At 38.9% G+C, this 14,388-nt stretch overlaps 1 protein-coding gene across 4 annotated transcripts; it reads left to right on the top strand.

The window, feature by feature from the left end:
* Positions 1-121: 121 nt before the first annotated feature.
* Positions 122-6,608, top strand: snx12 (sorting nexin 12). 4 transcript variants are annotated; one of them, XR_006928050.1, is made up of 7 exons: positions 123-494; positions 2,459-2,554; positions 3,043-3,167; positions 4,107-4,197; positions 5,137-5,147; positions 5,375-5,440; positions 5,815-6,608. XR_006928050.1 is itself a non-coding variant. In XM_046868473.1 (7 exons), the coding sequence occupies exons 1-5, from the start codon at positions 330-332 to the stop codon at positions 5,140-5,142; spliced, it is 483 nt and encodes a 160-aa protein (XP_046724429.1). In that variant the 5' UTR covers positions 123-329; the 3' UTR covers positions 5,143-5,147; positions 5,404-5,440; positions 5,815-6,608. The 4 variants fall into 4 exon arrangements, 3 of the variants coding, with proteins under 3 accessions (XP_046724427.1, XP_046724429.1, XP_046724428.1); XM_046868473.1 differs by having other exon boundaries at positions 5,404-5,440; XM_046868472.1 differs by lacking the exon at positions 5,375-5,440 and having other exon boundaries at positions 125-494.
* The last annotated feature ends 7,780 nt before the right edge of the window (positions 6,609-14,388 follow it).

Here is a 14,388-nt window from a genome sequence, read left to right as displayed (position 1 = left end):
CCCGCCCACCTCGCCATGTTTCCAAATCCTATTGGTTTCTGGCATGTCAATTATTGTAAATGATGGATTCTTATTGGCTGTAATGAGCTCGGTGGGCGGGTTGTACGGGCGTTCCGATTTCTAGAACAGGGCAAAAAAGAAATCGCTCACGGTTGGAGGGATTTCCGGTGCTGTTGCTGAGCTGCAAAAAAATTTTGCCAACTTGGGCGTCTCGGTGTTGGTTATTCTATATATTTATATGTTCCCCTGATTTAATGTCTTAGTAAAGAAATATTTACTGTGCGTGTTCTAGACTACATCCAGAAGTAGCTAGCTAGCCAGTAAGAAGCATGTCTGAAGCCACCGTGGCCGACACTCGCCGGTTAAACTCCAAGCCGCAGGACCTGACGGACGCTTACGGACCTCCGAGTAATTTCCTGGAGATTGACGTCTACGATCCGCAGACTGTCGGCGTCGGGAGGAACCGATTCACCACCTACGAAGTCCGCATGAGGGTAAGTTCGGGAACATGGTCGGGATTTGGGCTGAGGTTGTGTGGTTAGTTTTGGGCTAAAAGGCAGCAGGTTGGTTGGCAGGGACCGAGTCACTGAGAGAGAGCTCGAGCTCGGGAATGTGTTCCGGCCTACAGCGCTGTAGCAAACTACAGACCTCCGTGCTACTGCTGCTGTAGAACGAGGGGAGTTCTGTGGAGGATATTTGTGTATTATTGAGTCCATGGTTTAGCTGTATGTATTAGTGTAGTGTTGTGTACAGTTTCTGTGGTTTATTTCTTGCTTTAGCTAATCGGCTAGCTGTGGCTCACTGACAGTCTGTTAGCTGGTTAGCGTTAGCACTCTAGCCCGCTTCTGATTCATTCAGGAGACTCGTGACCAGGAACATAACACGAGCAACCAGCAAGAACTACAAACTACTGCACCACAAAGTCTCTCTCTTTCTCATAGATAGATAGATAGATAGATAGATAGATAGATAGATAGATAGATAGATAATGTATATATAGAATCATTAGTACTAATCAAAAGTTTAGACACACCCTCTTCAGTGAATGTTTTCTTCTTGGTTTTTTTCAACATTAATACTGAAGACATCCAAACTATAAAAGAACACACAGGAATCAATGTAGTGAACGATTCTGCTAAATAGACACCTTCTGCTTTGGTGCCTGCTTTGCACACACTAAGTGTTCTCTCAGTCATCCTCATGAGGTAGTTACCTGGAATAGTTTTCCTATAATCATAAGGTCCCAGATCTATTGAGTGCTGAGTGCTTGTTGGCTGCTTCTCCTTCACCCCCCCTGTTCCAACTCATCCCAAACTATCTCAGTTGGATTGAATTAATAATTACTTAATAACCAACAGCGTCACGAGCAGATCACCTCCACACCTTCACACCTCCTCCTTCATGCTTCATGGTTGAAATGATGCATTTAGGAACCATCCATGTCCAAAAAAAAAATAAAAACCAGGTTAGAAAAGAAACATCACATTTTGACGACTCATACTAAAAGGCAATTTCCCACTGAACTGTAAAGCTATTAATAATAATTAAAAAACACGCAGTATGTACGTAAAATTCCCTCAGGTTTAGTTATGTTGGATCTGTCATTTTTAATTATTTAATGTTAATATCTTTTGATCTTTTTTTCCATTGTAGAAAAACACTAAATGTGATGCAATTTCTTTTGTTTCATATTGTTATAAGGGGACACGGACCCATCGACATGTCTGTAAATATTTTACATATGCACATGACAGAGCATTACTTGGACAGGAAACAGTATGCAGAGTGTTCATACATTTAGTCATTTGCAGGCAACTGGGTCAAATACACATATGACCTTTCGAAAACCAGTTGTAAGCACTTTTATTCCCAAATCATTCCACAAAGTTAGTTTGTTAGGAGGAAAGTAGACCTAACCGATTACAGGGGGAAAGTGCTGGTTAAAGAAAACTTAATGTGTAGTGTTATCTGCATATAAACAGGTTTAATAGAACGAAAACCAAAAAAAGGCCAAAAAGTATTCTTTTGAGCCTAGTCTACCAATTTTTTTATTATGGCTGCTGTGTACATTATTTTATAATTAAAAAAAAAGTCTGTACTTACTTCTGTCAGTGAGAGGAGGTGGTAATAGTTTACCCCACAAGATAACCTCAAGAAGACCTCAGATTTTCCATCTACCTGCTTACAAGCAGCTGAGCGCAAAGTCATGATACTCTACTAACATAAACACAACTGTGTCATGACTAATCTTGTAACAGACCTGCAGCAATAAAATAATGAATTTGTTTATCGTGTTTGAAAATGTTTGACAAGACGATTTCCATTCTGCCGGCAAAATGAGTAGCCAGTGTACTACAACAAGCCGTGCTGTTTTCTGTCAAGTCAAGAATCCCCAGATTTGAGGTAGAACCAGGCTTTGCCAAAGCAATAACCTAAATTCATTGTGTTTTGTAAACAGACCAACCTCCCCATTTTCAAGTTGAAAGAATCTTGCGTGCGAAGAAGGTACAGTGACTTTGAGTGGCTGAAAAATGAGCTGGAACGAGACAGTAAGGTAAGTTCATAAAGAAATAAAATTGGGGGGGGGGTACGTTGCACTGTAAGATTATCACTTTAATACAATGTAATGTTTAAAAATTAAAACTGTTATTGTTAAAGCTGTATGTTGGTTGTATCTGTTGCTGATTCAGGACTGTTAGCAGATACACAATTAAATGGTTACATTTTCTTCCCATAGTCCTAGTTTTTGTCAAACTTTCTACTTCTGCTTCTTTATAAAAGCAAATGAAAGTTCGAAAAAGCAGCAGTCACTGTGGAATTCAGTTTCTAGTAAAAAAAAAAAAAAAAACTGTAATGGGAAGTCCACTGTGCTTTCACCAAGTAAAACATGGTTATGGTATAGCTAAAGTGATTATCACTATCAGTTGCTTGGGGTTTTTATTTATTTATTTATTTATTTTATTTTCACAGCCTGCTTTATTAATTTATTTTCCTCTGCTGTGGTTACAGTTGAGTTAAAAAATGCATGTCACTGTCTTGTAGATTGTTGTGCCTCCTCTCCCTGGGAAGGCACTGAAGAGGCAGCTCCCTTTCCGTGGAGATGAGGGAATATTTGAGGAGTCGTTCATTGAAGAGAGGAGAGTCGGACTTGAACAGTTCATCAACAGGTAAGTGCAAAAGCTTCATAATGAAATGCTGGATACAATACTGAAGTGTAAACCAAGTTATTTTAATATTTGATATCTGTAAATATTTATTATAGCTAAAGCTTGATCTGATCACAAATGACTCAATAGAGCCTTCTCAGTGTTTATATGATTATTCTTGAACACACACGGTATGCTACTTTTTGGCTAAGATCTGCACTGATGAATCGAGAAGGTGGAACATGTGCACATTTCATATCTGGATCGATGCAACAGATTGAAATGCGCTTTAGTGTTTTTCTGCTTTCTCTCACCTGTTAGGATCGTTAGTTTTGTCGGTTGAAACTCAACAAGATCAAATTAACTTTTTTATTTTATTTCCTTTTGTGAGTTTGTCATAATTTTTTTCCCCTCTGTAAACATGTGACAAGTTGATGGATTTATTAAAATGAACATAAAAAAAAATGCAAATGTAAATCACAGATTTCCACTGGAGTGCAGCCACTCTTCCAATTCGTTTATATGATAAACGAGGTAGAACTAAACACCATTTGCACACACACAACTTTACAGTAAAACTGTGCACATAAAATACAACTGTTTGCAAGTAAATGCAGTTTTGCTCACATTCAGACGCAAACAAATTTGGAAATGTATGCATTTATAAAGATGTTGTGACTGGACATCCGTTGCAGCCCAGATGAGGATGAGATCTCTTGAGTCTGGTTCCTCTCAAGGTTTCTTGCAATTTTTTCTTGACACAGTCGCCACTGGCTCGCTCATTAGGGATAAACGTACAATTATAAGGATAATATATATACTGTAACTGTAATAATTACAATTATACATTCTTTTATTAGTGCTTTATCTGTGTAAAGCTGCTTCTAGATGTCCTTTGTTAAAAGTGCTATAAAAATGAATGAATTATGAAAATATGGTTTTCTGTCTTGTTTTTTTTAGAATTGCTGGTCATCCCTTGGCTCAGAACGAGCGCTGTCTTCACATGTTCCTGCAGGAGGAGAGCATCGATCGCAACTACATCCCTGGAAAAGTACGGCAGTAGGGCTTTACCAAAGCGGGACTCGGGGCGGGTTCTTTCTCCTGTTCTCAACCGTTATTCCCACTCACCTGCAAAGCAGTGCAGAATAACTTTTATTTTTGAGCCCATTAAAGCTAGATGCATCATAAAAAAACAAAACAATGCAGGACTTGAATCTATTGGCCAGATAACGTTTTGAACACGTGTCCGAGATTTGCTCTTTACACACACAGCGTATTTGTTTTACATCTATATAATGTACTTCTTAGAGTGTGTGTGTGTGTTATATTAGGATACAACTTGAACGCTGTAGCACTAAATATGGTTGGCTCATGTCTTTGTCCTCTCAGGCCGATGTTGGGGTCAGTACTATGAGAACAGAGAGCGTATTTCAAAACAAATGTAAAAGTTGTTAATTTTACTCTAAACAGCACATGGAAATTAAATTATTGATTTGTGTATTGCATGTGTGACACGTGGTACTCCAATCAAAAATGATTTACAATTTCCACTACACAAGTATTTGCAGTTACCGATCAAAACAAGAAAGGACTGATGATGTAAAAGTGTTCTTTTATGCATTTTAGTCACAGGGCATTATGGGATATTTTTTGTTTCTTTTTCCAAGAAATTGAAGCAAATGTTCCCATTGTAATGTAGTATCAGTTGACAGCTGCTTGAATGGTTACAGTACAGTGAACGAGTCAGACATCGCTTCATAGAGGACAAAGTATTTGCCAACTTTGTGAAAGTTGTCCTGCCAAAGTCGTCATTTTCCTCCGAATGACTATATTTATGTTCTCCTGTGTTAATCAGTCTGTGCCTGTGACATTTGTCTGTAAATAAAGTATAACAAACTAGCGAGTGGCATTGAGTGAAGAGTTACTGATAGCAGAAATCATTTCCTGAGTCGTATTGCTCTTACCTTATTTATTCTCTTTTCTATTTTAGGTATGAATGAAGTAAGTTTTTGGGGTTTTTCTTCCCTTCTCTAAAAATCATAATGTCGTAAATGATTGTTGGGGAAACCCGATGTCTGCATGGATCCTGATTTTTGTTTTAATGCTTATGTAAAGAAACTCATCACTCATACTGACATGGACGCTGTAATTTCTGTCTTCCATTGTGCTTTGCTAATTGTTTCTGCTTGTCACTCATATCAGTCGATAACAACTAATTGAAAGACTAGGGGTTTTTTTTGTTTGTTTTTTTTGCAAGCTGTTTGCATGTGTTGACCGCATGAATGTTCCTTCAGGTAAGTTTTTGCCTATTTATTTATTAGTTGGGTTTTTTTTTTTTGTTTTTTAAACACAGCAGATGGGTTATGCTTGGCTTTTATGTTTCTGTCCTTTACGGTCCTGTAATCACCAGCTCTGCATTAACTTGAATAATTTTTACTGCTTCAACCACTCAAACTAATACTATGTGGTATGTGGGACTGATAAATGTATTATTTCACATGGTAAATAAGCATTTTTAATAGTCTGTGTCAGTTTGTCAAGTGTTCTCTTGAGCAGCCTCTGGTTGTTTGTTTATTGAAATTCATTTCTGTTACTGTTATGAGATCGTGTGCTCCTGCAGGTGTCATGTCATTGTTTTGTTTTTTTTCCTCCCCACTTGTATTCCCAGATGCTACAGTAAGACTAAGGCGCCTCCTCCCCTCAGAAGACTGCCTCATCTCTGTGCTTATACTTGCCTAGCACGCTTACTCAGGTGCTCTTAAACAAAACACTGAACCCAATTCTGAAAAAGACAACCTACAGTCATAATTTTTTTGCAGTCCAGGCTTTACCTTCTTTTAAAAAAATGATCTAAATTGTTTAGAGGCCCTACAATATTGACTTGAATAGACTGCACGAGTATGTCACATTGCATGAATGATTTCTATCATGTTCATTCACGGTAAGGACCATTCTATAACTGGTAGCCCAGTCCCCTAAAGTCTGTCTATGCCCCGGTCACGTAGATCCTCATCCAGTAGGCCTCATTCGCTGCGTTATTCCAAAACGACATATAAAACGTGTTCAACATGTAGCACGGCAGACGTGAGGAGTGAATTTGGGACCACGCATCATTCTCGTTCCATGTTTCATTTATGCACCTTTTCGAACAATATGTTTTTCTTCTTTTTTTTTTATATCAAAAAGTAGTGTTAAGGCATTGTGTGTTTTCTCGGCTTCTCTCTTTATGTCGGTGTTGGAGCACTGCGTTTGGGATCGTACACCTTCAGTCAAAATAAAAATCACTGAGGCTCGCTGCCTTTTTCCTCATCCTTCTCAAGATTAGTTCTTGTTTTTATAAAGATTTCTAATAATGCTGATTCCAAACTATATACATCGAACGTGTACAAGTGTAGTACTTCATTTTCGTGATTTGTCTTGTCATTTCTGCCCCCTTGAATTAAACTTCCTCTGCCTGCTTTATTCCAGCTAGATAAAGTTGTATTTCATTTGTTTGGTCGTATTCACTTTATAATGACGTGACTGCTCTTAATGAACACATGGTAGTTTTTTGGGTATTATTGTTATTTGTTATTTTTTATTATCATTTGATCTAGAGCACTTTTTTGATTATTTAGAGTTACAAGGAGCAGTGTGTTACACCATATTTACTTAACTTACTCTGAAATTCTCCAGCAGCCTAAATAAATTAAGCACATATGGGGAAAAAAACTACATATTTACAAAGTTATGATGCAAATGCAAGAAATAGAAGTATGTGCATTTATGAAAGGCATGTACAAAGTCCTGCAATTTTTAGATTGGGACCTTGTTGGTATTCCCATTGTAAAGTGGTGTATGTGTGTGCAATATACACTAACCGGCCACTTTATTAGGTACACCTTACTAGTACCGGGTTGGACCCCCTTTTGCCTTCAGAACTGCCTTAATCCTTCGTGGCATAGATTAAACAAGGTACTGAGACATTCCTCAGTGATTTTGGTCCATATTCACATGATCGCATCACGCAGTTGCTGCAGATTTGTCGGCTACACATCCATGATGTGAATGTCCCGTTCCACCACATCCCAAAGGTACTCTATTGGATTGAGATCTGGTGACTGTGGAGGCCATTTGAGTACAGTGAATTCATTGTCATGTTCAAGAAACCAGTCTGAGATGATTCACGCTTTATGACATGGCACATTATCCTGCTGGAAGTAGCCATCAGAAGATGGGTACACTGTGGTCATAAAGGGATGGACATGGTCAGCAACAATACTCAGGTAGGCTGTGCCATTGACATGATGCTCCATAGGTACTAATGGGCCCAAAATGTGCCAAGAAAATATCCCCCACACCATTACACCACCAGCCTGAACCGTTCATACAAGGCAGGATGGATCCATGCTTTCATGTTGTTGACGCCAAATTCTGGCCCTACCATCCGAATGTCGCAGCAGAAATCGAGACTCATCAGACCAGGCAACGTTTTTCCAATCTTCTATTGTCCAATTTTGGTGAGCCTGTGCGAATTGTAGCCTCAGTTTCCTGTTCTTAGCTGTCAGGAGTGGCACCCGGTGTGGTCTTCTGCTGCTGTAGCCCATCCGCCTCAAGGTTCGACGTGTTGTGGTTTCAGAGATGCCCTTCTGCATACCTCGGTTGTAACGAGTGGTTATTTGAGTTACTGTTGCCTTTCTATCAGCTCGAACCAGTCTGGCCATTCTCCTCTGACCTCTGGCATCAACAAGGGATTTGCGCCCACAGAACTGCCGCTCACTGGATATTTTCTCTTTCTGACTATTTTCTGTAAACCCTAGAGATGGTTGTGCGTGAAAATCCCAGTAGATCAGCAGTTTCTGAAATACTCAGACCAGCCCGTCTGGCACCAACAACCATGCCACGTTCAAAGTCACTTAAATCACCTTTCTTCCCCATTCTGACGCTCGGTTTGAACTGCAGCAGATCGTCTTGACCATGTCTACATGGCTAAATGCCTTGAGTTGCTGCCATGTGATTTACTGATTAGAAATTTGCATTAATGAGCAGTTGGACAGGTGTACCTAATAAAGTGGCGGTGAGTGTATGCACAGGTGGTCTTTAGTCAATGCTAATATTTGCATTGTGGGGTGGCTGGGAAGGGGTTGAGGATTGGATTCACCTTCTTCAAAACCCAAGGATTTTTTATTATTATTATTTAAAACCAAGGATTTTAAATTCTGTATAAAAAAAAACGCATCCCTGGCAACCCATTCAGTGATGGTTAATAAATGAAGAGAGGCTTTTGATTTTACTGAGAATATAGAAAATTGAGTTAATATACGCATGTAATTTGAAGTATTTCTAGAATTACCACATTTCGACCAAGATCCAGATTTGAGAATGCAACCTTTTAGCCCAATAGTACAAGGAATAGGATGCTACAATATAAAAGTGAGATACCTGCTCGTAAATAAAAGGTTCTTTTCGAATTAGAACTGGATATTAAACAAATAATACTGGATCAGTGATTTGCATAAAGTGTTTGGACATTGCAACAGATCCATACTACATACCTTTAAAGTCATATCAAGTGTCTTGTCATTTTAACCCATATACAGCTGGTACAGTACACAGTGAACAGAAACAATGTTCCTCTAGGAACAAGGTGCAAAAAAACACATTCAAGGCAACACAGAATTGCATGTATGTAAACAACCTAACACTGTAGAATAAATGACAAAAAAAAGATCGAACAATTAGTCGATTATAGAATATATATTGCTAAATTAAGGCTAAATATCTACTTAAGTTGGTCAATTTATAAAGTATTTGAAAAACTGTTATTTGGGTTATTTTAGGAAATAGGTTGTCGTTACAGTTACAATGGAAAGTAATATTTGAATGCAAGTGCTGTAATATTTGCATTGCAGTTGTCAGTTTGACCGACAGGCGGCAGTGTTAACAATTGCTGCATAATGGTTTTACTTCTACACCATATTGACAAAAGTATTAGAATACCTGACATTTTCAGCCGTATGCGGTTCTTCATGAACTTTTCCCTTCATTTGAACTAGGAAAGTCAAACCTGTTCCAGCATCGCGATACCCCTGTGCCCCATGAAGATATGCTTTACATGGGTTGGAGTAGAAGATATGCTGCTATGGATCTCTGACCTCAACTCTGTTGAACATTTTTTAGATGAAGTGCATCACTGACTGCACCCCAGCGCTCCTCACCCTACATCAGTACCTGATTGTTCGGTTGAATGAGCACAAATCTCCACAAGTGCATTTCATAATCTTGCTTAGTGGTTCTTAAACTGTTTTTTGCCATTTTTGAGGGGGTGGGTTTTTAAAGCCCCACCTGTCCTCAAGTTTAAAAATGTCTAATTTGTCTAAAAGCATTAAGTTCAGAATCAGAGATTAGGTACCCTGACTGATGTTTTAATTTACTTACATTGATGGAATAATTGTATAAACTTTATTTTTTATAGAGAAAATCATTAATGAAGAACACAAAAAAAAATCCTGCCGTTCATTGCGCCCAACCTGTTATGTCTTTGTGTCCCACTAGAGGGCAGCGTCCCACACGTTGAGAACCACAGATCTAGTGGGAGCATCTTCCCAGAAGAGTGGAAATTTTCAACTTACTGATTGATGTCTCCGTTACTAAACAAATCCAATTCTATAAACCCTATTTAAAAAATTATACAAAAATTGGAATGATTTAGGTTACTATGTAAATAAGTTTTAAACACGTCTTAAAGTATTAAACACCTCCTTCCCATTAAAGAGCACACTTTTGTCACACTTTAAATCTTCATTTTTTTTTTAAAGCTGAATGTTCATTCTTACTTCTTCACATGGGTCGTGTCAAGTTTGTGCTTAACGCATGACTAACACATTACGCCCTGAAGTGGAAATTAAATGTGGGATCTATTTGAGGCTTATACATACTGACACATCAAACCCAAAGTCAAAGCACATGTGATTTTTTTGTTATTACTAACCACAACTCTGTGCTTGTCCCTGTTCGATCCCTGATGAAGAGACCAACAATGTGGAGGAAAACCTGAGATTTATAAGAGCCTTTGTTTACACTGGATGAGCTCACAGCTTGTGAAGCCATATCCACTGAAGGTAAATTGTTTTTACTGATGGGAAAATGGACAATTTAAGGAAGAAACGGGGGCCAATATCGAAAATGAAAACTAGAAAACCACCGTTTAATTCTTGGAATATGTCAATCCTTTCACACAGGGCCATTGAGTTTACAATTCCATGATTTGTGTTTATTGTGTTAAGCCTGACAGCAGCACAGAAGTAGACACCATGGTTTATCCTGGGTCAGCCCATTCAGAAGTTTCTAATAGTAAAGCTCCTTTCTTTTGTTGGAGTGCTGCCCAGCATGCATTTATGCATACAAACTCAGACAAAGTATGCCTTTGTAGTCCCAAAAATACCTCAAAGCAAACAGGAAAATGTGTATATTTTCACACACAGACCCAATGTCTGGAACAAAAACGTATTCAAGGATTTTACAATATAAAGAATTTTACATTATTCTCACGCATAAATAATGCACACCAAAAATATCCACAATACAAACAATACACGTAGCATGCTCTGTGTGAACCGTGTGAAAAAAGGAACACGCTTTTCTTTACATCAAACTGAGAATATGAAACGGCAGTTATGTACCATTTACGAATTTTCAATAGTGATTTTTACTTTGACACATTGACAAATTGTGATGGATAGACGTCTTGGTCAGAGCATCTCCAGAACTGTCAGTATCTATCAAAAGTGGTCCGGCTCGTGTGGTCCGATCCAACAGATGAGCTACTGAAGCTCAAACTGCTGAAGAAGTTGAAGGGCTGTCTTGGCAGCGAATGGGGGACCAACACGATGGATGGATGGATGGAATGGTCTTTAAATAAATATCTAAAATTGGTAAAATCTATAATCGGTAAATATACATGCGTAAAAACTGTCCGAGAAAAATTATTTGATTTGTGTCATACATTTATATACTAAGAGCTTTACATACATCTTTAAGGATACAGAATGATCAGTATGTGTTTAATAATCAGGTTATCAAATGATCAGTACAAACCCACATCACAGTGGCACATCGGGTGACTCCAGATCTCCATACCCTTATTTTGGATTTTGACTTATGTTCTCCCAATGTTCTTCCAGTATTTCCCAGAGTTTCTCTCCAAAATCATGCAGGTAGGTGGATGACATATACTATCTTTACTTTTGTGTGTGTGTTTGTGTGAATGGGCATGTAGAGCATGTGAAGAGTACATTTAAAAGGAACCATTATTCCATCCAATCCCACCTGGGTGAATCGCAGGAACAATGCAGCTCCTAAGAGGTAAAGCATAGTAAGATCACACAAGATTTACTGCAATATAAATGTCACAGATTCTTCAAAATGGTGCTTGTACTGTCAATTACAAATAATATAACAAAAGTAACAAAATTAAAATGGCAAGGAAGAGAAACAAACTCATGGTATCAGGGGTTTGGTGTTAAAAAACAAGGACTTCATGCAGCAGAAATAAAGCCCCAAAACACAATCAAAGCACAAACCTTATATACCATCTGCTGCTAACTGTTAAACTTCCATCTTTTTTTGTCGTCCAACTATTTCTTTGTTCATTAATAATATCTCCAAATACCCAAAAAAATGTCACACTGTCACTTTCCTGCACCACCCTCACATACTTCTCTGCCACACCTGACTTGCTCATACAATACTACAATTCTTCTCTTGGCACCCTGTCGTACGACTTCTCTAGATCCACAACCACACAATGCAACTCATTTTGACCCTTCTCTATACTTCTCCTTTAACATTCCCAAAGCAAATGTTGCTCCCGTAGTGCTCTTCCTCAGCATGAAACCATACTGTTGCTCACAGATAGTCATTTCTTTTCTCAATCTGGCTTCCACTACTCTTTCCCATAACTTCATGGTGTGACTGCTCAACTTTATTCCCCTGTAGTTACTGCAGATCTGCAAATCTACCTTATTCTCTCAGTCGATTCCAATTCTGTTTCGCCGAATTCTTTCCCCTTATGTTTTTCTGTACTTCCTCGTTCCACCACCACGTCTCTTTATCTTCCTTTCTCTTTCCATATATCACACCAAGCACCTTTCTAGCTGTCTCCCTTATCACTTCTGCAGTAGTTGCCCAATCATCCAGCACCTCCTCACCACCACCAAGCCTTAAACTGATCAACTTTATTCCCGAACCCCTGTCTGACCTCTTCTCTATATCTCACACTACAGTCTTCCTCCTTCAGTTTCCATCATCTTATTCTTTTTTCAGTCCTCACTCTCCTCCTCATCTTCTTTATCTCCAAAGCCATCCTACAGACCACCATCAAATGCTGTCTAGCTACACTGTCCCCTGCCAACACCTTTTATTCCCCAATCTCTTTCAGGTTGCATACAGGTTCCACCGGTGTGCACCTTAATCCACTCTTATACGTCACCCTATGCTCCTCCTTTTTAAAATATGTATTAACCACTGCCTTTTCCACCCTTTTCACAATATACCACCATTTGCTCTTTAACATTCCTCTCCTTAAGGCCACACCTACCCATCATCTCCTCTTCACCTTTTTTTCCCTTCACCAACATGGCCATAGAAGTCTGCCCCGATCACCAATCTTTCATTTTGTTCTCCTCCATCTCACAACCCACTTCTGGAGCATGGGCACTGATCTTAGGCACTGACTTATTATCACCCCTTCCACTTCCAGCTTCACATTCATAACCCTATCAGAAACTCCACCTCCACAACACTCCTAATGTACTCTTTGTAACCCGGGCCTCGACTGATCTAGAATTTAGGTTTGTAATTCGTGTATTTGATTTGGCATGTTTTAGGCCTTTGTAACACAACCCTTTCCATTTATCTGGGCTTGGGTCCGGCTTTAAGAGTGCACTGGCTTGTGCAACCCTAATGGCTGGGTGGCGAAACACATCCATTACTAAACTTTTTTTTAAAGTATCACGTGATTCATTCATGGTCCAGGCTTTGGCCCTCTTATGACACTGTCGCACGGGAACAAGTCTTGACAATCTGTTCTTTGGACACATTTATTACTCTTGACAAATCACCTCCTTAGAAGTTGAGAGCACATGCAAGAAGGTAAGAGCAGATGCATTGCGCTCACTGATGCTTCAAATATGCTGATTCCAATCACAGATTCATCACTTGCTGTGAATATACTGATTTGCAGTGGCTGGCTGTCAGCAAGGCCTTCTCTGCTGGCCTAAACACTATCGGAATTACTGACCCTGATCTTTTAATATTTTTTTTTTCCATGAATATGTATTCAATTAATCCTAATTCTTTAATTCTTTGCATTTCACAGCGTTTCTCTCGGGTTCTCTACTTCAAAAAGTGTCTGTTTTTGAGTTTTTATCCAATCAGATTGCAGCCATCACATAACACTTTGCCAACATCCACAATGTCATTTGGCCTTCAGGATTAGCAGTGTAGCCACGTTCAACGTAAAGTACATATCAGTTAAGCTGTTGATGTAATAAATCAGATTGCCAGTTAATGACTCCGTGTCCATCTTACAGTAACTGCCATTTTCACATTCTTTGATCGGATGGTGGAGAGTACACTAGTCAGAGCTTGCAAACCGAATCTGTATCAAAATGTACAAGCTCAAATATTTTCAATCAGATTTAATAGCTCATTCCACGATGGCTGACAGATTTTTAAGATGCACTTTCCAAGGAAAGCTGGACATTGTGAGGAAAGGTCAGCCAAAACATTTAAAAACTTTTGTTAATCTTTTTCTTAAACCATTTATAGTTTTGCGTTTTCTTTCCTGTACAATTTGCACAAAAACACAAATCCCCAGGAAAATCGTAATTCACTGAAAAAAATGTATGGAAACCCGAGGTCAAATTATAAGGTCAATATTGATGCTTATGTTAGAGATGATGTATGCGGCTGGTGCAGCTGTGGCTGCAGTGAAAGGAGAGTTGTTGAATTGTGTTCATTGGGTTTAATGTTTCATGGCATTCATTCCCGCTATATTAGAACCCTGTTCGATGCCGCGCTCTGTTATACTGCGTGTCTCTATAATATTGTTGGTTCCTATAGAAATGGCGGCATTAAGAGGTGAATTGATTGAGGTAAGACACCACCGAAGGCGTGATGCGCAGCCTGTTACTGCTGATTTGTAGTATAACGGATGAAAGGTAAAAAGCACCAACGTACATTTTTATTCTGATTATTGAAT

The sequence above is a fragment of the Silurus meridionalis genome, chromosome 15 (assembly GCF_014805685.1).
Source record: "Silurus meridionalis isolate SWU-2019-XX chromosome 15, ASM1480568v1, whole genome shotgun sequence".
Taxonomy (NCBI): Eukaryota; Metazoa; Chordata; class Actinopteri; order Siluriformes; family Siluridae; genus Silurus; species Silurus meridionalis.
The sequence above is the reverse complement of the archived record's forward strand: the minus strand, read 5'-3'. Positions and strand labels throughout refer to the sequence as shown.

Bases quoted from the DNA above. Each gene is read 5' to 3' on its own strand.
- snx12 (XM_046868471.1), top strand. From the start codon at position 330: ATGTCTGAAGCCACCGTGGCCGACACTCGCCGGTTAAACTCCAAGCCG. The intron at 495-2,458 runs GTAAGTTCGGGA...TTTTGTAAACAG, and splicing joins CCTACGAAGTCCGCATGAGG to ACCAACCTCCCCATTTTCAA. The intron at 2,555-3,042 runs GTAAGTTCATAA...ACTGTCTTGTAG, and splicing joins AGCTGGAACGAGACAGTAAG to ATTGTTGTGCCTCCTCTCCC.